Raw genomic sequence first — 23,045 nt, forward strand, 5'->3', positions numbered from 1 at the left:
TCAACGTGGGAGAAAATAAGGGAACAACATTATTTGAAAATACCAGTCTGGTTATCAACAACAGATGCATTTGCGTATCCAAATGTATTTAAAATGGAACATATTGTCAGATATACTGAAATTTTAAATGAAAAGGGTGATCTCAAAACAAAGCAAGAACTAGATGAACAAGCGATAAAATGAATTGGTATTCATATATGCAAATACATTCTAGATATGAAAATGATAGTAAGATAGATGGGTTTTACAAAGAATTGACTGAATTAGATAAAATTTTAATAGGTACTGAAGAGAGGATGATTAAAAAATTTATGGTTATTTATTAGGAGTGAAATTAGAAGAAGAACAAGTTAAAGAAACGATGATCGTTTGGGGGGAAAATTTTGGATATGGGATAGATTTGGATAAATGACAGAAATTATGGACTAGAAACTATAAATTAACAATGTCAACAGCTTATAAAGAGAATTTGTATAAGATGTTTTATATGTGGCATTTAACCTCTACAAGAATAGCAAAGATGTTCAAGGATAAATCAGTAAAATGTTGGAAATGTTTATTTTTTTAAAATTTATTTTATTTGTCAATCGCTTACAAGATAATAGGTATAAATATAAACATAGTTATGAATAGATGAAATGGATACACATAAGAAAAATAAAAATAAACAATAGGACAGGAACGGTAGGCGTTGGTGTGCTTATGCATGCCACCTACAGACCTCTTAGGAAAGGGGTGAGGTCAATAGTAGACAGTCTAAGGTTAAAGTTTTTGGGGTTTGGGGAAGAAACCACAGTCAGGTAGAGCATTCCAGACATTGACCAATCTGTTGCTGAATAACCATAAACTGTCATCAGATATGATAATATAAATTTTAATATAAATAATTATAATAATATAAATAACCATAAAATGTCATCAGATACCTGGATTATATTACCATATGTGGTGGACATGTGCGGAAGCTAAAAGATATTGGACTAAAATTCACACATGATTGGAAAAAATGATAAAACAGCATATAAACTTAAAACCAGAGGTATTTTTATTGGGGATTTTATCTGAAGGTTATATCATAAAGAAATAACATATCTGATTATTAATGTTTTAACTGCAGCTAGAATTGTATTTGCTCAAAATTGGAAAAATGAGAAAATTCCAACAGATTAAGAAAATAATGCAATGTGCAGAAATGAGTAAACTAACATTAGCAATTAGAGAGCAAGAAGAAAAGGACTATTAAAAGATTTGGGATTTGTTTTATTAATGGCTCTATAGAAGAGAAAGAAATTGAAGTATATTGTAATAGTAATGATAGTAATTGATTATTTTTGAATAAGTTATACTATGAATATAATTTAGTAAGAATTGAGATTTGCTTTTAAAGATAGCAAATGAAAGTAAAATTTTAATGATAGTATAATAACGAGATAATATGATATGGAATGTTGATTAGAATATAATATGAATGTAAACTTAAGAGGAAAGGATTATAGATATTGTGCACATGATATATATACCAAACCGACACACTGTACACCTGAAATATGGTTTTATTTGTTATTTTGTATGTTATAAAAATAAAAAAAACTTTTTTTTTTTAAAAAAAGAGATGAGATAGATATGAGAGAGGCCAAGTGACATCATCTTGGCCACACCCACCCACCCAGTCACATGACTGCCAAGCCACACCCACCAAGCCATGTCCACAGAGCCGGTAGGGAAAAATTTTGAATTTTACCCCTGCTCTATTCCTGTCTTGCTGGTGAGCTATGTAGCCTTCCAGCTCAACAGCTGGATCCGGAATGAGTGAATGAAGCCAAGTTTCTGTGATTAGCAAAACACAGCAGTTCTTGATGAATTTAGTCTTTACAATCTGTAGCCTTAATTCATCCATTTTGTTAGTCAGAGATCTTGCACTGGTAAGAAATTCAAATTCACCCTGTTTGTTCCCCAGACTTTGTGCATTTGTATAAAGGCACTTGAGATCTTTATGTCTGACTCTGGGTATGCTTCATATGTCCTCTATTTGGTGTTTGAGTTTATCCCATCCCTCCCTCCTTATCTCATTATTTGATTTGTTTTCTAGGGGTTTTTGCTTAGAATTATGTAGGTCCTGGAGATCCTAAAGATTGGTCGCCCCCTCTCAATTTTAGTTTAAAGCCTTCCTGATAAGTTGAGATAGTCGTTTTCTGAAAACATTCTTCCCAGTCTTTATGAGGTGCAGCCCATCCCTTGCCAAAAGCCCATCATGGAGGTAGTGCACACCATGGTCCAGGAATGCAAAGGTTTTTTTTTGGCAACAACAACCCTTTAGCCAGTGGTTGACTTCAATCCTTTGTTCTCTTACCAGATGTTGGCCTTTTGTTGGCAGTACAGATGAAAAAACTACTTGTGCACCTAACTCCTTAACTTTCTTGCCTAGCTGCTTCTAATCACTCAATATTGTTTTTAAATCCTTTTTTGTGTCATTCGTACCTACATGTAGTAGTAGAAATGTAGTATGAATGAATGTAGTAGTTGTATGCTTTGCAGTAGTTGTTGTGTGTCTTTCCTTTAGAAATATCATATTTTATGTAGGAAGGCAATGATACCCTGTGGCGTCATAATGCTTTTTACAGTTTCACTGTACAAGACTGGAACTTAACTTCAAGGTCTTCAAGAACAAGATTGTCGGCAAGTGTAACATATGGGGCACTTATAACTTGGAGCACTGTAAAGTATTATCATTGTCCATGGATAAAGTTCAGAGTGTGATTATTTTTGGCTCTTTCCAACAGCCTTTAATCATGCCGCCTTGAATGTTGTGAAAATTGATTGAAATAATTACAGCCAATTTCAGTCATGATAAGAAGGCATAAATTATGTCAGAGGAGTTTGAATGCTATAAATTTTGAATGGTGTTGAAATGAGTTCAAAAAAGTCAATTGTTACTTCTAAAAACACTCTTGAGGCACAGCTGTTCTAAAATGTTTGCAAAAAAATAGAAATAAATAGCATGGGGTGGGTGGGTGGGGGAAATGAAGAGCAAAGAAAGATCTGCTTAAATTTATAACATTCTATTTTGAAAAGCTTTTCCAAAAAGTATAATGTTCTTGGCAGTTAGTCACGTGGCAGTTTGACAAGCACATACACAACACAGATTTTGTTTTGGTTTTTAATATGTACAAATGGACTAATTAAATACATGACAAGATATAAGTTTTTAAAAGTGTAAACCACATTTTGACTTGAAGGCCATTTAGGTGGGGAAGTAAGTGATTTTTGTCTCTTCTTGTACTGTGTATCAAAGAAAATTAAATAGTTGTGGAATAAAAAAGACCATTGTACGTTATGCTGTTTAACTATAACAGTTTTTCCAACCCAGTATGTTATATCATTGAATAATAGTTAGTGGTATGTAATAGGGACTACATACCATGTAATTAGGAAAATGGTTATCATGGTAATTATCAGAGTCAACAGGTGGCTACCTGGTTATTGCTGCTTTTGTCTGTCAGCTCACATATGTCTTTATTCTTGTGGACTTGGAAATGTTTTATATTTTCTAACTTCTGCTCAGAGACTAGTTAGCAGCTATCCATTCATTTGATAATAAAGGCTTTGGTTTCCTCCTGCTTTTCATGTTCCAGTTCAGCCATATCTTCCTCTGTTCTTTGTATCAGCCATGATTACTGTACAATGGTCTAATTATCCAGCTCATCTAAATCAGGGATGTCAAACTCGATTTCATTGGGGGCCACATCAGGATTGTGTTTGACTTCAGAGGGCCGGGGGTGGCTGTGGCTGTGGGCGTTTGACATAGGCTCAAGATGCATTTTTTTTGCTTTGCATTCAAAACAGCTATTCCAGACAAAAGGAGATTTACTTTCTGGCACAAATAGTCTCAATTCCATAATATAGAGATTAAAGACATGTAGCATCCCCAGCTGCTATGGGGCTTGACTCTTTTGTATAGGAGCAGAGCATAAATGAACTGAAAATTTATCCACATGTCTCTAAAAACTGTCCGTCCAACTGTCTATCAATCTTTGTTACTAGAAAAACATACCTGGTTATACATGTATTAACTGCAGCTAGAATAGTATTTGCTCAGAACTGGAAAAGCGAGAAGATTCCAATAAGAGAGAATGTGATTAAGAAAATACTAGAATGTGCAGAAATGAATAGATTAACCTTGGCAATTAAAGAAAAAGAACAAACTGAATATTATATGATATGGGATTTATTTTATCAATGGTTGGAAAATAAAGATTGACAATGATAAGATATATTAGATATAGTAATATAGTAATATAGAGCAAGAATTTAGTTATTGATATTATAGTAAGATGTTTGTATTAATTATAATTGTAATGTAATTATTGCACAAAATGTTTATACCCAGTCGACACACTGTTTAAATGGAAAATGGATTTGTTGTAAAAATAAAATAAAAAGCTTGTACAAAAAAAATATTTGTTACTACCTCTGACGCAGTCCTAGAGGAGGATTTAATATTAGTAATAATTTATAAAATTGATATACCACCCAATTCCCAATGACCCTGGGTGTCTCATAACAATTTAAAAAATTACAAGTAAATCAATCACAGGTAAAAGATTAAGGTAAAAGATGACAAACCCAGTGATATGAAGCGGCTCACTGTCTCTCATCAAACATCTGAAGAGTCAGATGTTTTTGGCTCTTCTGAACAACAGCCATCCAGATCTTGGAGGGTACCTAGTCTAGTTGGCAAATCTACTAAAGAGAAGGTGAAGAAGGTGCTGCCTCCTGCAGTGCTCTGCCAGCCAAAATGGGGTGCAGGGAGCCTCGCATGCCCCCTCCCCATGCATCATTTTCTGCCTGGATGGCCTCCTGCAGCACTTTGTGAGCCAAAATGGGGCACAGACTGTGCAAGTCCCCCACCCCACCCCCGCATCCCATTTTGGCTGGCAGAGGCAGAGGCACTGCAGGCCAGTTCTTTATTTCCAGACTGGCATCGTGGGCCTGATCAAAGCACCCTACGGGCCTTGAGTTTGACACCCCTGATCTAAATTGACTGATTCATCACATGCATGCATGCACATAAAGGAGTTTGTGATTAAATACCACCTGAAAACAAAGTGAACAACAATAATTGTTCAGTAAGTAGCTCTCCACATTGATTTGTGATTTGTAAAACCAGTTATTGACAAGGTTTTAAATATTTAGACAGATTTTTAAACTAAAATGAAAATGTCATTCAATTCCTATACATTTCATATATTGCACAGTAGCTAGATTATCCAAGCATCATATAACAATTTATATTATTAATATAATAGTACTTTAAATTATTTAAGTAATAATATTTATTAAGTTGTATACATTAAGTAAATGAAGTTCATATTATAAATTTTCACATTACTAAAAAACTGTAAATGTCACCTTTTCCCTCCTTCCAATTTTGCTGACCTACTCAGCATTCCATTTTTCCTGAGAAAAGGTGCAAGAATCCTATGCAAACAACCACTACAGGTAGCCCATTTGCAAAGCAGGTGAAGGCCAAGTGGACCTGTCCTGTGGTGGGATTCAAATTTTTTTTTACTACTGGTTCTGTGGGTGTGGCTTGGTGGGTGTGGCAGGGGAAGGATACTGTAAAATCTCCAGTTAGAGCAGCTATTTGCTGGTTCTCCAAACTACTCAAAATTTCCTAGAGGGCGGAGCTGGCATTGCGACGATATGGTGTGCGATCTTGAAGGTCTGAGATCGCTGCAGATATCTTTGCTCCTGGACGATCCAAATGGATCTAAACCATCCCAAAGAGACGGTGAATGTAAAGAGCGCATCCTGTCGATCCCAGGGATATCGCAAAGTTCCTGGTAGATCCAGGAGAAGTTCTTTTTGCCAGCGGCAAAGAGGCAGCCATGAAAGCTGCTGAAGTTGGGACAGCTCCGAAACAGAAGAGAACGGAAAGAGAAAGTGTGTCGGTTTGGTGAGAATTTTTTTCTTTACTTTAAGATTTGAAAGGACACCCTAAGGAAAAGAAAGAATATGTAAAATCTTAGAAGTGATTAAGCGGCGATTTTAAACGGGAAGTCAAATTAATTTTTTCTTTTTTCTTTTGCTGGACTCTTCATATATGATTTTTTACTTTGAACTGGACTGGTCTTTTTTTTCTACTTTATTTTTTCTTTTTTGTCTCTTCTCCTTTTTGTCTTTATAATATTCTTGGCTAGAGATTCCCGTTTAGCTTTTTTTTCTAAATCCTTTTTCCTTTTTAATTAATTTTTATTATATTTTGTTTGGAAAAGGAGGGGGAAAGTGAAAGCAGAGGAAACTGTAACACTGCCAACTAGAGGCTTAGAAATATTGTTTCTCTTTTTTCTCTCTCTCTTGACCAGACAAAGCTGAGAAAGAATTCAGACTTCTTTTCAAGGACTTTGAGCCTGTCTTATAAGATAGCGGGAAGAGCATGGGAGAGTATTATTGCAGGTGCTTTTCTTGGTTTCTATCAGTAGCTGGAGTCTGGTGTTGAAGTTTCCAGAAAAAAGACAATAAGACTCTAGAGAAGAGAGCTATAAAACTTAACAAAAGCCTTGGATAACTAAATAGGTGCAGTGTGTTCTTTTTCTCTTTTTTTAGCTGGGCTATTCCTTACTTTAACAAACCCCCTCCTTATCAGCTTATTATTTGTAATAGTCATTTGGATCTTTGGCCTTTTGGAACTTGCTTTTGTCTTTCTTTTTGCTTTTGGAGCCTAATTTTTACTTTTGCATTTCATTTTAAAGGACAAGTCTTAATATTAATGTTTTCTTTTTTTTTTTTAAGGAGTAGTCTTTTTTCTTTTTTCTCTCTCCCTCTCCTGCATTTTTTATTTACTTTCCATATTGGTTTTCTTTTTGTGGCTTCCTTTTTTTATATACCTTTTTGTTGTGCCTCTGAGATTTGAACCTGGTCAGTCAGCAGATCTAGGCTCGAGTGATGAGGAAGATCTGGCATTGAGATTCGAGCCTGCATTATTGAGCGACATTGAAGGGAGTCAGGAGGAAGAAGAGGACTTGACTGAGATATGAGCCTGATTTACTGGAAGTTTCAGAGTCATCTTCCTCCCCTGAATCTCCCTCCCTGATTGAACCTCAGGTGTTAACAGACAATCAGGAGAGCGTGCTGGAGTCATTAGTTGAAGAACAAACTGAGCAATGTTGGATAGACGCACGGCAAAGACGTAAGCAGAAACGGGCCATCCAACGGACACAGAAAAGAGACTGACATGCCCCTTAGGGAATATAAGGAAGCGTGCTAGCTCTGAATTTCTGTTCGAAGCAAGGTGTCATTTCGGTTGGTGTTACGTCTGATACACTCGGCTGCAGCATCTTGATTTATGGTTAGTTCGGACTTGCCAGACAGATTCCAGGAAGACTGCCAAGGACTGTGTAAACAAAAGCAGTTAACTCTGCCGTGTCTGAGACTGTCTGTTTGAGCATTTGTACTTTGGAACTTTGGACTCTCACCTGTGGATATAGGTGAGACAGAACACCTTTTCATACCTGAGACTTTTTAATTGGATTAAGGTGTTGAAGAACCTGAAGAATTTCTTTTTTTTCTTCTTTAGTTTTTTACTTTTTATTTTTCTGCCTCCTACAAGACTTAACATTTTTTTCCTTTTTCTGTTTATGGTTTTTTTTTCTTCCTTTTTTGAATTTTTACTGCTATTTAACTAATCGATTGGATTAAGGTATACAAGAACCTGAAGAATTTTTTTTAAATCTTTCTTCTTTTTTTCCACTATTTTTACTTGGAATTATAATTGGTTATTTCATGAATGGATTAAGGTCTAGAAGAACCTGAAGATTTTGAATCATCTGAAATGAGCAGGAAACTAACAGCGACTGGTTCTTCAATTCCTACTTCTTCCTTTTCACCATCTGGAGGACAACGCTCAATACAGATGATGTTACAACAAGAAAAAGAACAGGAAAAGGTGACGCTGCAGATGATAATGCATGGAATTCAAAGCATACAAGCAAGAACAGAGAATATTGAAAAAAGAATAGAAAAAACTGATGAAAGGGTGGAGAATATTCAACAAATGATGATGAAGTATGATGAAAGATTCCAAAAAATTGAAAAAGATAAACAAAGAGATAAGAAGATTGGAGATATTGATGGCAGATTAATTGTGGTTGAACAAGATAAAAGTGGGATACTGAGATGGGAGATGGACAGATCAGAATTTTATCTCAGATTCCAAAACATAGAGGAAGAAAAGGGACAAAACCTAGCTGAGATAATGATAGAAATCTTGGCTGAAGCTCTGGAAATAACCAAAGAGAAGATGATGGATGGAATAGACTAGGTTTTTTGAGTCTTCACAAGATATGCAATGAGAAATAGCCTACCAAGAGAAGTTCACATCAATTTTACAAAGAAAGCCATTAAAACGCAAATATTGCAGGTGGTAAGAGAGAAAACATTGGAAGAAGGCGGAGCCTCCTCGCTGGCGGGCAGTAGATTGCAACTCTCTGCGGCTATAGTTCGTGCTCTTTCATCGGAGAGCCCCAATCATTCTGATTAGGGGCTGAAACTGCCTTGGAGGGGCAGCGGAGTAAGAGGAAGCAGCAAGCCTGATTGTGGGGAGCCGCATCTCCCCCCCCCCCCTGGGCTTGGTTTTTTTCCTCCTGAAGACGACTGCAGCGGTGGTCTAAAATGGCCATCTCGAAGAGGATGACTCAGCTCGACTAAGATTTGTGCAGGAGGGAAGAAAGAGGTGGATAACATCTGAACCGGGACAACTGGACAATATAACTAAACAAAAGTACCCCGGGACTAAGGTAACATAGAATTTTTAAGAAAAGAAAAGTGAGCGGCAAAATTACAAAGGGACAGAGAAAAAAAAGAAAAATACTTTTGACAGCTAAATGGGGCTTCGAACTGGGAAAGAAAGAAGCTGGAATTAAAGATTTAATGAAATTGGACTAAAATAATTTGGGAATAAACAAGTATAAAACTAAAGCTGGACTTAAGATTGACAAAGAATAATAACAACAAAGTTTACAAATTGGAGACTGGATTGTGTTGGAATATTGAGGTTCGAAAAACCTTAAATAAAAAAATAGGAGGGAAAGGTGAAGACTTTGTATAATGGAGAGTGTCACCTTTTGATAAAAATTTGGTCCAAATAAAAGGGAAAGCATCCTGTTTTTGAATGAACTGGTGTGGATATAACATTACAGAAATATTGAAACAAAGTAAGAATTTTAGAAGTTGAAAGCAGAACCAGAATAAAGGAAAAAGCAAGGAAAGATTGTGGGACTGATTGATGTTTTTGGTATAAACCCTGGACTGGAATAACTGAGAACTTTAAAAAACTGAAAGAAGAAAGAAGGAAAGTAAAAGTGGTTTCTTTTTGTGGACTTTAACGATGATAAAATATAAGAATGATGATATTTCTTTGGGAATTAAAAATGGAACTTAAAAATATGAGAGAATTACTACAGGAAAGAGGCGAATCACTGCTCTGTGCTAGAAAAAATGGAAATGGCGATTGAAGAACAAGAAGAAAGATTCTCAGAGGAGGAGGAATCGACCCAAGGAGAAGACATTTTATATAAACAATTAACACAAAGAATGCTACAAAGAAGTGGGGAAAGAAGGAAGGTTAAAAAGTTGAGTTTTAAGAAAGTAATTAAAAAAGGGAATAGCTGTGAAGTCAGAAAAGGCAGGAAGATTCAGCAGAAAAGGGGAAAGGAAGATTTTAAGAAAGAGAGGGATACAAATTGGAATGAGAAAAGATATGGGGAAAAGAGGGGGAGGAGAAGCAGCAAGAAACAGGCATATGAAAGAAAGAAATACAGAAATAGTAAAATGTTGAAAGGAAATTGTTTCTTTACAACTAAAAGAAGGAATACCTGTGAAGTCAGGAAAGGCAGAAAGACTCAGCAGAAAAGGGGAAAGGAAGATATTAAGAAAGAGAGGGATACAAATTGCAATGAGAAAAGATATGGGGAAAAGAGGGGGAGGAGAAGCAGTAAGAAACAGGCATGTGAAAGAAAGAAACACAGAACTAGTAAAATGTTGAAAAGAAATTGCTTTTTCAGAGATAATGGTTGATGAATTAAAAAGGGGATTCCACAGGGTGACAAGGGGTAATAAGAATATTTCTGCAATTAAAATATTTAGAAAATAGGGTAATATAGATACTGATAACTCTTATTAAAGGGGGGGGGGTATGCTGTGGAATCCAATTGAAAAGATGTACTGATTAATGGTTTATTGGGAATTAAGATGGGGGAATAAAGGTATATTCTAATCATTAAGGTGCCACACTCCAAATAGTAAAAGAGGGGAAACTTATATTTGTTATTTTTTCTTTTTGTGTGGGTGTGTTAAAATTTGTATTAATTTAGAATTCAAAAAAAATGTGTAATGGAAAGGGAATATGACAGACTAAAGAACCAGCTAAATTAATAAATTTAATATAGATTATTAAAAGCAAGGAGAGACATTGGTAACTTCATTATTACTACTATTAGGCAAATATATGTTGTTTATTTTTATTTTTAAAATAAATATTAAGGATTATATTTGAAATAATTGAAATGAAATAAAAAGATGTTTAGATTGAGATTAATGAAAGAATTTAGAATTAAACTTTATTATTATTATTATTATTATTATTATTATTATTATGAAAACACATATTGTTTATCTTTATGTTTAAAAACAAATACCAAAGGATTATATTTGAAATAATTGAAATGAAACAAAATCAATTGAGATTAATGAAAGAGGCCAGAATTAATGTGTTTGTTTTTCTCCTTACTGAAAATTTGGAATGGAAAAGGCAATAATAGAATTAAGTATGCATATATTAATGTATAATTGCTGTCATATTTGTATGTAAAGATGATGACCCGGAAATATGTTGTCCACTAAAAAGAGATTTTTGTTTTTAATGTGAAAAACTGAATAAAGTTTGTTTTTAAAAAAAGAGAGAAAACATTGAAATATAAAGATAAGGAGATTGTGATCCTGAAACAAGTGCCCAGAAGAGTGAGAGAGATGAGAAGAGAATACCGATTTCTGACTAAAATTCTACTTAAAAAAGAGGTGAATTATAGATGGTTGATTCCAGAAGGTTTAATGTTTACATGGCAAGAACAGAGACACAGAATTGACTCAATTGAGAAAGCTGAATTATTTTATACAGAATACTTTGGAGGGAAAGAAGAGGAGACAGAAAAAGAAGTGTCACTAATTGAACTCCAAGAGGACTGCCAAATAGCGACTGAAAAAGAAGAAGGTTCAGTAGGCAGAAAGGTGGAAGCTAAAGAACAACGTGAACCAAGATCTACGAGAGCTGCCAAACCTACCTATAAAGTATTACCATGGAAGAGAAAAAAACTGATTACAATTAACATAAACGGACTTAATTCAGCTGTTAAAAGAAGGAAAACTTTCCACAAATTAGAGAAATTAAAATTTGATATAATCTGCCTACAAGAAGTACATATTAAAAAGCAACATGAACAACTGTTGATACAGCCAAAGTTAGGGAAAATATTTATTTCTTTGACACAATGCAATAAAAGAGGAATGGTTTTATACATTAAATATATTATTCCAGCAAAATTGATCCATACAGATGACAATGGAAGATTATTAATGGGTGGAAATAATGGACAATAATATGAAAACACTCCTGATTGCAATCTATGCCCTGAATGACAATCAAGAAAATTTTTATAGAAAATTACATATGAAAATAATTGAAGTGGACTATGCTGATATAGTTATGATGGGAGACTTTAATGGAATTATAGACAATAAATTGGATGATTCAACACAGAAAACAACAAAGCAAAACAGAAAGACTCTCTCCAAATCCTTTTTTAAAATGAGAGATGAAATAAATTTAAAAGATGCATGGAGAGAAAGAAATGCTAAGACTAAACAATACACCTTCTATTCAAACAGACATTTATCATGGTCCAGAATAGATATGATATGGATGTCAACAGAATTGTTCACTAATATCCAAGAAATAAATATTGAAACAAGTACTTGGGCAGATCATAATCCAATGACAATTAAATGGTCTAGTCTGTAGATTTCATCTGGAAATACTTGCCTTTTCCATAACAAGACAAGTTACTCCTCAGAAGTTTCCTTTCAAGACACCTCTGTGTTCTCATTATTTGGCTTTGTTACCATAGCAAGATTTTTTTTTAATTTTATGGGTATATAGCACAAACTTCTATGTCAGACTAGCTTTTGTGAGGGAAACCCCAATGTCTTTTATATCCACCAAAACTGGTCTTCAGAAGTTATGACCTGTGTTTAAATAATTACTTGTGAAATAGATTCATGGATAATAGGATAAGAGATCATTAATAAGAGTTGCTGCCATGGATGGACATTTGTCATATTCCATTCTGATATCAGCAATGATAAGAATATATTTATTGTTTGATTCTTGTCAGAAGAAGTGATATAACAAATATCAGAAGTGATATAACAAATACATTGCTGAAGCAGAGATTATCTGGCTATATGAAAATAGAAAACTAGGTAGTATTCATTTGTGAAATATATTTAAATTCGTGAGTTAGAAAGTGCAACATAAATGAAACAGATTATGTTACAGATTATAGAACAATACCTCATGAGAATTATTTATTTATTTATTTTATTTATTTATTTGATTTGCCAATTGTTTACAAGATAATAAGTATAAGTGTATACATAGTTGTGAATACATGAAATGGGTACATATAAGAAAAATAAAAGAATAAGAGAAACAATAGGACAGGGACGGTAGGCACGATGGTGCGCTTGTTCTTTTGCCCTAATTTACCTGGTTTGTGAGAGAATTCTTATGCCTGATATTTTTCATAAATTTACTAATAAAATAAGATATTTTGTTGCTAAAAGTGAAAAGCCAGCTTTCTTTTAGAAAAATTTCCTTCTGTATGAGCAACAGACATAATATTTTATTAACAGTTTAGCATACAGTCTAATAAACATCCTCTCATTTCAGTTTGGTATTCATCCAATTGAAGATCTCTTCAAAGATTTGCAAGATGGTCGAAAGCTTTTGGAACTCCTGGAAGGTCTTACAGGACAAAAACTTGTATGTGTCTATCTACTACCTCAAATAATTTTGCAATGCTTCTGCATATTATAAAATTCATTGTAAAATTAGCATTTGTGGACCTTGTACTTGTAAATATGCTCTTTACAAACATATGAACATATAAAGAATATATTGCAATTTGTGTAAGTTGCTGATATTTTAAATTTTTATGACATCTTTTTCCTAGCAAATATCCCAAAAGATTTCACATATTGTCCTCCCTTATTAGAAAATTACAGTGACAGCATTTTCCATTACTGTCCTTTTATTACTATATTTCATTGTATAGTGAACAAAAACATGGAGATATCAATTTAAATATGTCTAAAATATTTATATTATTTCTGATTTTCAGATAACTGCATTAAAAACTGCAGTATCAGTGTTTTAATATATAGCATTGGATGATGAAATTTATAAAATATTCTCATTTCAAAGTTCAAATTGATTTCAACTGCCTCTAGTGAACTCTATTGTTATAGCTAAACATATTCATATTCAAAAATAAGGGAGAACAGTTATAGTAGAACCTCTGGTTACGACCATAATTCGTTCCATAACTTTGGTGATTTCTTCATCTACTAATGTTTTGTCTTCAGGAATTTCTGGGTCAGAGGTCATGTTTGATCACCACCCAAGTATGTGTTTGTGACCAGATTCAAAAATTTTGTGTATGTTTTGGTTGGAAACCGATTTGGTCGTGGTCAGAAGCATTAGTGGTTCTACTGTATTTTCATCATTATTTACTGTTACATATCTATCTATCTATCTGTCTGTCTGTCTGTCTATCTATCTATCTCCATTAATTCTACCACCACCCTTTTATCTTCCACACTACATTTTCTGTCTTGATCTGATTCAAAAAAGTAGATTGTCTTGTATGCAGCAAAATGCATAAAATACTAAGAAATACTTTTCATAGATTAAAAATATTTATAAATTGTAAATATAATTAAGATGAACATACAATAAGTTTGTCAGTTTTCCTAAAGCAAATATATACACCTATTTTATTAACATAATGTAGACAGAATTCTCTGTATCTAATCATAATTTGCATAAGTGTGAAAGTATCATTTTTCTCTATTTTTTTCCAATGTCATTCAATAATTTTTATGAAAGGAACTGACAAAATATTTAGTATGATTCCAACTTATAATAGAAGGAATGAAACTGAATTCAGTTTACCACTTCCCTGATTCAATATAGTCACCAATAAATGCAGTAATGAAAATATATTATTAAAATAAGGATTTATACTTTTTTAAGGTTTTGTTTGTTGTTATAAGGATGGTGTAAGCTTTCTGTCATAAACAGAATGATTTTTTTTAAATATTTGAAAATAGCTTTTTATATTCATAGGGGAAAGAAAAGGGCTCCACTAGAGTTCATGCCTTGAACAATGTCAATAAAGCACTACAAATCTTGCAGAAAAATAATGTAAGTAATGATTTACATGAATCCATAGTGTACACAGAGTTTTAAAAATCACAAGGCTGTTTCTGAAATACATTTCACAATGGATAAGATTCAGTATAATCCAGGGGTGGGCAAACTACGGCCCGGGGGCCACATCCGGCCCGTTGGTCTGTCCAATGCGGCCCGCCCCTGAAAAAAATCGCTGCCATTGGTCTGTCCAATCCGCCCGCCCTGAAAAAAATCGCTGGGCGATTGTCCTGTGCCGCGTGGCCCCCAGAGCGATCTAGGGGTAGGAAAGAAAAGAAATTTGCAAAGGCCTTGGCTGGGAGTTCGAAATCACCTTCGAGTGCAACCTCTCCGAAGGTGAGTCCCCGCCGATCCCCTTTTTTTCCGGGGCTTCCAGGCTTAAACTTTGCAAAGGCAAAGCTTGCAGGCTGGAACGCCTTCCCGCCAAGGAGCGGGAAGGGTTCCACCCGGTGGGCGGGCGGGGCTGCTTGGAGCCACCCAAAGCTAGGCCGCTGCTGGTGGAGCCTTGCCCTGCCTTGGTGCCCCGCTTCCCGGCTCGGCGGTCCTGCTCGGGCGGCACTTTAAAAGCCTGCTCCCAGCAGCCGAGCAACTTCCCAGCAACTTTCCGCTTCGCTTTAACTCGCGGGCGCCGCGCCTGGCCCCGAGCTGCACGGCGGGAGGGGAAGCCCGGCGGGCGGGCGGGCAGGCGGGCTGCTTGAGGAGGCGACCGGCGGCGCTCCAGGCTTCCCTCCCCGTGCAGCTCGGGCGAGGTGCAAGCGCCACGAGTTAAAACGGCTTCGAAAGTTGCTGGGAAGTTGCTCGGTTTTCCGGGCTTCCAGGGCTTTGCAAAGGCAAAGTTTGCAGGCTGGAGCGTCTTCCCGCCGAGGAGCGGGAAGGGTTCCACCCGGCGGGCAGGCGGGCTGCTTGAGCGGGCTGCCGTGCGTTCGGGCGCAGGCGCGACGCTCGCGAGTTAAAACGAAGCCGAAAGTTGCTGGGAAGTTGCTCGGATTTCTGGGGCTTCCAGGCTTAAACTTTGCTCGGGCAGCACTTTAAAAGCCTGCTCCCAGCACCCGAGCAACTTCCCAGCAACTTTCGGCTTCCTTTAACTCGCGGGCGCTGCGCCTGGCCCCGAGCCACGCGGGCGGAGGGGAAGCCCGGCGGGCGGGCGGGCTGCTTGGAGGAGGCGACCCGGCGGTGCTCCGGCAGCAGCAACAGGCAGTTTCGCCTGGCTCCGCTCAGGTGTCCGGTTGGGCTGTCAGGAGTTGCTACCGCCGGCGCAGCTCCACAGGGGCTCAGTCCCGCGTTGCCTTGGGAAGGAAAAGGCAAAACCAGGAGCCGCTGAGCCTGAGCCTCCGGTGCCGCTGCTCCGTTGCAAAGCACCGCCGCGCTCTTCCTTTTTGCCTTTCCTTCCCGAGGCAACGCGGACTGGAGCCGCGCGGAGCCGCGCCGGCGGTAGCAACTCCTGACTCAGGGGCCTCCGAGGGGAGGGGAAGGAGGAGAAGGGGGGAAGGGTGGGGGCGATTCCCAAAAATCTTGTGCTGACCCGGCCCGTCTGTCAAATTTTAAAAGTCAATGCGGCTCCCGAGCCAAAAAGTTTGCCCACCCCTGCTCTAGGTGTTCTGATCGGGGGAGCAGAGAAAAGCCTCAACAATTTAAACTGGCCATTCATCTTTTAAAGCGGCGCAGCAACAGGGCTTCGTGATGTCAAGCCAATCTGCAATGTCAAGTGGTTGTGCTTCCAATCACCACGAAAGCGGCTGAGGGCTCCCTGGGGAGGCAATGTGTATTTTGATGGCAGTCCGTACCACCCGCCGTCGGAATGTTGTTTGAAAGGAATTTAGAATTGAGTTAGAATTAAAATTTAGAATTACCAATTTGAGTATTAAGTTGTAATTCAAACCTGTTAATTTCTCCTAATCCGACCAAGGAACAATCAAGCTGCCTACCTAACAAAGGCTGAGCTAAACTTGGGGGACGCTAAGGAGGAGTACGTGGAGGACGCAGCGTCCCATCAATCAAGCCCAGCCTATCCAATCTAAGTCTAAGCACCTCCCACTGCTGGATGTTCGTCACAGCTCACTGGAGAATTCCCATAACCTAAATATATTTGAATTAAAATTTCAACTTCAATAAAAAGAACTTTAAATGGTTTAGAGCAGGGGTGGGCAAACTACGGCCCGGGGGCCACATCCGGCCCGTTGGTCTGTCCAATGCGGCCCGCCCTGAAAAAAATCGCTGCCATTGGTCTGTCCAATCCGCCCGCCCCTGAAAAAAATCGCTGGGCGATTGTCCTGTGCCGCGTGGCCCCAGAGCGATCTAGGGGTAGGAAAGAAAAGAAATTTGCAAAGGCCTTGGCTGGGAGTTCAAATCACCTTCGAGTGCAACCTCTCCGAAGGTGAGTCCCCGCCGATCCCCTTTTTTTTCCGGGGCTTCCAGGCTTAAACTTTGCAAAGGCAAAGCTTGCAGGCTGGAACGCCTTCCCGCCAAGGAGCGGGAAGGGTTCCACCCGGTGGGCGGGCGGGCTGCTTGGAGCCACCTAAAGCTAGGCCGCTGCTGGTGGAGCCTTGCCCTGCCTTGGTGCCCTCGCTTCCTGCCTCGGCGGTCCTGCTCGGGCGGCACTTTAAAAGCCTGCTCCCAGCAGCCGAGCAACTTCCCAGCAACTTTCCGCTCGCTTTTAACTCGCGGGCGCCGCGCCTGGCCCCCGAGCTGCACGGCGGAGGGGAAGCCCGGCGGGCGGGCGGGCAGGCGGGCTGCTTGGAGGAGGCGACCCGCGGCGCTCCAGGCTTCCTCCCGTGCAGCTCGGGCGAGGTGCAAGCGCCCACGAGTTAAAACGAAGCCGAAAGTTGCTGGGAAGTTGCTCTGGTTTTCCGGGCTTCCAGGGCTTTGCAAAGGCAAAGTTTGCAGGCTGGAGCGTCTTCCCGCCGAGGAGCGGGAAGGGTTCCACCCGGCGGGCAGGCGGGCTGCTTGAGCGGGCTGCCGTGCGGCTCGGGCGAGGCACGAGCGCCCGCGAGTTAAAACGAAGCCGAAAGTTGCTGGGAAGTTGCTCGGATTTCTGGGGCTTCCAGGCTTAAACTTTGCTCGGGCGGCACTTTAAAAGCCTGCTCCCAGCACCCGAGCAACTTCCCAGCAACTTTCGCTTCCTTTTAACTCGCGGGCGCTCGCGCTGGCCCCGAGCCACGCGGCGGAGGGAAGCCCGGCGGGCGGGCGGGCTGCTTGGAGGAGGCGACCCGGCGGTGCTCCGGCAGCAGCAACAGGCAGTTTCGCCCGGCTCCGCTCAGGTGTCCGGCTGGCTGTCAGGAGTTGCTACCGGCGCAGCTCGCTGCTCCAGTCCCGCGTTGCCTTGGGAAGGAAAAGGCAAAACCAGGAGCCGCTGAGCCTGAGCCTCCGGTGCCGCTGCTCCCATTGCAAAGCACCGCCGCGGCTCTTCCTTTTTGCCTTTCCCTTCCCGAGGCAACGCGGGACTGGAGCCGCGCGGAGCTGCGCCGGCGGTAGCAACTCCTGACTCAGGGGGCCTCCGAGGGGAGGGGAAGGAGGAGAAGGGGGGAAGGGTGGGGTGGGGGATTCCCAAAAATCTTGTGCTGACCCGGCCCGTCTGTCAAATTTTAAAAGTCAATGTGGCCCCCGAGCCAAAAAGTTTGCCCACCCCTGGTATAATCACATGAAATATGGGAGATTGAAACATATGGCCTCAAACTGCAATTACTTCAGGAAATGGTTTTAAAAGCTGTTTATTCTATTTATATTTATAAATATACAGATTTATGTTTCTGTCTTGCTATACATTCCGTAAAATAGTTACTTTTTAATCATGCATATAAATGATGTACTGAAATACATTAGGCATTGTGAAATTATGTCAGAAAGCAGCTGCAGTTTGAAGAGGTTAATGGGCCAATTTCTTATTTGTAACTATCTGAACATTGTGTTTCAAATACCTCTTTGTTTAGTGGGGAACCTGTTATTCACAAACAAGAGAGTATTAGACTTTCATACTTAACTTTCTTCTTATAAAAAGTGGAATCTGAAAAATCTACAATGGTATTGTAAAATTTGAAAAAGAAAACTGAAATAAAAGTAAAGCCTGATAATATTGTTTATTCTTGAGACCAATGTTCCTCTTCACATCAGCATAAAATGAGTATAATGTAGATATATCAGCCTTGTCAGCTTTGTGTCTAGAACTGGTGGGAGGAATAATGTATTAATAGAAAGTCTCAGGAAAATGTTTGTATGATATATGTAGTAAATGACTCCTTGGATGGATAAATAATTTGTCTCTAATGGAGAAATTTTAGTTTCTGATTGATGGGGCAGGAACATCAATGGAAGTGTTAATTATAGGTTAGACAACACCCAGAGATCAAGTAAGAAAATATTTTGGTTAGAATAATTAGTAATAGACCCAGAAATGAAGTATTTGGCAAAAATATCATCTAAGTATATGTGATAAAGTAAAGATATATGGAAACATAATCCTGTTAAGGTAATGTTTGGTGCATAATTGTATGCATGTTATTTGAGTTTTAAAAGTTAATGGTGTGAAAATTAAATGGAAGACTCATATGCAAATGTTATAAGTTGACACTTGTAGAAATATATCAACTCATAGAATCCCACTACTATGACTGATAAATATGAAGGATCTTAGATGAAGTATTCAAATAAAAATATGGTCATTTTTTTCTGGATTGAGAACTTATGCAAAATAATATCTACAAAATCTTTACAAGGGAGATGATATAAAAATAAATATTTTATATTAACCAAAAATTAATGGAATGCCTATGTGTTATTTTTGCTTTTATTATTCCATTTCTTTCCTACATTTTCAGAATGATTGTTACTGGATATTTTTTTAAAATGCATATTATGAAAAGAGCTATAAATATAGTTGTTTCTGCAAGCTCTCTTTCACTATGCTGCCAAAACATTTTATTAAAAAGCATTTAATCATTTAAGTTTATGTTTATTTTGTAGTATATTATACCCTTGCCAATTTCATTTTCCTCTAATAACTTCAAATGTTTGCATTCTGTCAACAAATGGTCAAATATTTGTTATATATTTATTCCTTTCTACAAGCTAAATGGTAGATAAATGTGCAAACACAGAATGGATACATTAAAAAAATATGATGACTTTTAGAAGTCTGATTATATTAATTCAGCAATAATATATTTTGCCATTCACCTGGAAATATAAATCCATTTGCTTCTGGTTTATTACTTTTACTTTGCAAAGAAAAACATTTACATTTCTTAATTTTTATCTTTTATTCTGTTTTGTCTTGTTCTAACAGGTAGATCTGGTAAATATTGGCAGTATAGATATTGTGGATGGAAATCATAAATTGACCCTTGGATTGGTTTGGAGTATAATTCTCCACTGGCAGGTATCAAATGATTGTTTCTGGAAGAGCTGTATGATGTATGAATAATAAACAGAGGATATTAATGTAGCTCTTTATTTATAATTTATAAGTTGGTAAATTTATGTAACTGCCCATTTTATTTCCGTGATGCTGGGTAACTTATACACTAAAAATAAATGTTTTACAGAAACTTGGTGGGATGAAACTCACAAATGGATAGAGGGATTTAAATTATTTAAAAGAAATAGGCCAAATAAAAGAGGAGGTCGCACTATATATAAGAAATAGCTACATCTGTACAGAAATAGAGCAGAACAATGATGAAAATTATCTTGAATACATTTGGGTCAATATTAAAGGGGGGGAAATGACATTGCCATAGGTTTATACTATAGGCCACCCAACTAAACAGAGAAAATAGATGAACTTTTTGCTAGTCAGCTAACTAAGGTATGTAGGAAGCACATCACAATAGTAATGGGGGATTTTAACTAACCTGACATCAAACTCTGCACCATGTGGAAGATCCAACAGGTTCCTAACAAACCTAGCAGACAACTGTTTCCCAAAAAGTAGAGAAGGAAACAAGGGGAGCAGCCATATTGGACTTAATTCTCACTAACAGAGATGAAATGATACAAGGTGTTGAAGTTACAGGAACCTTTTGGGCGAGTGATCATGCAATATGGAATTCCACATTATGCAAGCATAAGCAATAGAACAAAGTCAAACTAGAGTCTTGACTTTAAGAGAGGTAATTTCAATAAACTTAGAGAGCTTGGGAAGGATTCCATGGATGAGAATCGTCAAAGGGAAAACAACTCAAGAAGCTTGAGAAATTTTGAAAAGTGAGATTATAAAATCCCAGTCTAACACAATACCAATGAAGAAGAAAAATAATATCTCTCAAAAGAAACCAGCATGACCTGCATAAAGAACTCACTGACAAATTGAAAGACAAAAAGGACAAGTATAAAAAGTGGAAAGATGGGCAGAATATCAGCAAATAGCCCGAGCCTGCAACGATAAAGTGATGAAAGCTAAGGTTCACAATGAACAAAGGCTTGCAACAAAAGTAAAAAATAACAAAAAAGCTTCTTCCAACACATTAAAAACAAAAAAAAATCAAAGAAGCAATTGCTGGGAGAAAGTGGCAAGAAGGTGACAGACAACAGGGAGAAAGCAGAACCACTTAACTTGTTTTTGCATCTGTCTTTACACAAAGGGAAAAAATAGTGCAATCTATCAAAAACTGCACCACAAAAAACAGATTAGGAACACAAATTAAAATAGGTGAGAAAATGGTAAGTGAGCACCTGTCTACCCTAGATGAGTTCAAATCACCAGGACTAGATGGATTACACCCCAAGATTCTGAAGGAACTGGCAGACGAGATCTCAGAACCATTGTCTTTCAAAGATCCTAGTGTAAGCACCGGGGAACTGTCAGAGGACTAGAAAAGAGTTGATGGAGTCCCCATCTTCAAAAAAGGAAAAAAATAGATCCAGGAAACTACAGACCCATCAGCCTGACCTCAATACCAGGAAAGATTATGGAAAAGATAATTAAACAATGAATCAGCAAACAAAGTAATAACCAAAAGCCAACATGGGTTTGTTAAAAACAGATCATGCCAAACTAATTTTATTGCATTCTTTGATAAAGTGACAAAATTAGTGGACCAGAGGCATGCTGTTGATATAATTTACTTGGACTTCAGTAAGGCATTTGATAAAGTAAACCATAACCTACTACTTGATAAAATAGAAAAATGTGCGTTAGACATTATCACCACCAGATGGACTTGTAACTGGCTGACCAACCGCACTCAATATGTAATCCTCAATGGAACTACATCTATATGGAGGGAAGTATGCAGTGGTGTACCCCAAGGCTCTTTTTTAGACCCAGTACTCTTCAACATATTCATCAATGATTTGGATGAGGAGATAGATGGGGAACTCATCAAGTTTGCAGACGACACCAAGCTAGCAAGAATAGTCAACACTCCAGAAGATAGGCTTAAGATGCAGAAGGATCTTGACAGACTTGAACATAGGGCGTTATCTAACAAAATGAAATTCAATGGTGAAAAAAGTAAGGTTCTGTATTTAGGCAAGAAAAACAAAATGCACATGTACAGTGGTATGTGGTACCTTGCTCAACATTAGTAACTGTGAGAGGGATCTTGCTATCCTAGCGGACAGCCATTTAAATATGAGCCAGCAGTGTGCAACAGCTGCCAAAAAAGCCAACAGTTTTAGGCTGCATAAACGGGGGTGGGGTGGGATAGAATCAAGATCACGTGAAGTGTTAATACCATTTTATAATGCTTTGGTAAGGCCACACTTGGAATACTGCATCCAGTTTTGGTCACCATGATGTAAAAAAGAGACTCTAGAAAGAGTGCAGAGAAGAGCAACAAAGATGATTAGGGGACTGGAGGCTAAAACATATTAAGAATGGTTGCAGGAACTGTGTATGTCTAGTTTGATGAAAAGAAGGACTAGGGGTGACATGATAGCAGTGTTCCAATATCTCAGGAACGGCCACAAAGAAGAGGGGGTCAAGCTATTCTCCAAAGCACCTGAGGGTAGGACAAGGAGCAATGGGTGGAAACTAATCAAGGAGAGAAGCAACTTACAACTAAGGAGAAATTTTCTGACAGTTAGAACAATTAATCAGTGGAACAACTTTCCTCCAGAAGTTGTGAATGCTCCAACACTGTGGGAGAGCATCATTTATTTTTCTAATTATATAACCACTTTGGTATCTCTGCATCAATAGATCTCCAGGCCAGATGACAAAACCATGTCTTCAGGTTCTTCTGGAGCCAGTCTAACTTCAGAATAATGATGTTCCAAAGAAAGGATGCTCTGGCAGAAAAAGCTCTTATCCTCCATCCTTTTAGATTATGTTGTGGATATCCTTTCTGCCAGATGTGATGGGATGTGTAGATGTAAACGGGGAGAAATTCATCAAGTAACCCAGGCCAATGCTTTATAGGATTTATAGTTCATTACTAGCACCTCACATTGAACCCAGAAGCAAACTAATCAGAAATGTAGCTCACAGAGCAGAGTATAATGTGGCTGATTCCTATTGCACGTGGCTGGCTGCACTGCCTCATTTTGTATCAGTTGAAGCTTC

At 38.2% G+C, this 23,045-nt stretch overlaps 1 protein-coding gene across 7 annotated transcripts in view; it reads left to right on the forward strand.

Moving 5' to 3' along the window:
* The window catches only part of DMD (dystrophin), a 1,185,061-nt gene that overhangs the window by 112,191 nt on the left and 1,049,825 nt on the right, over window positions 1-23,045 (forward strand). For all 7 annotated transcript variants that reach the window (XM_087966867.1, XM_087966866.1, XM_087966869.1 and 4 more), the window contains exons 3-5: window positions 13,004-13,096; window positions 14,462-14,539; window positions 19,824-19,916. In XM_087966867.1, coding sequence (XP_087822993.1) covers window positions 13,004-13,096; window positions 14,462-14,539; window positions 19,824-19,916 — 264 coding nt within the window. The remainder of the gene's footprint in view (window positions 1-13,003; window positions 13,097-14,461; window positions 14,540-19,823; window positions 19,917-23,045) is intronic.

The sequence above is a fragment of the Notechis scutatus genome, chromosome 5 (assembly GCF_049901735.1).
Source record: "Notechis scutatus isolate UNSWTSFEM ecotype Mainland chromosome 5, rNotScu1.2, whole genome shotgun sequence".
Classification (NCBI taxonomy): Eukaryota; Metazoa; Chordata; class Lepidosauria; order Squamata; family Elapidae; genus Notechis; species Notechis scutatus.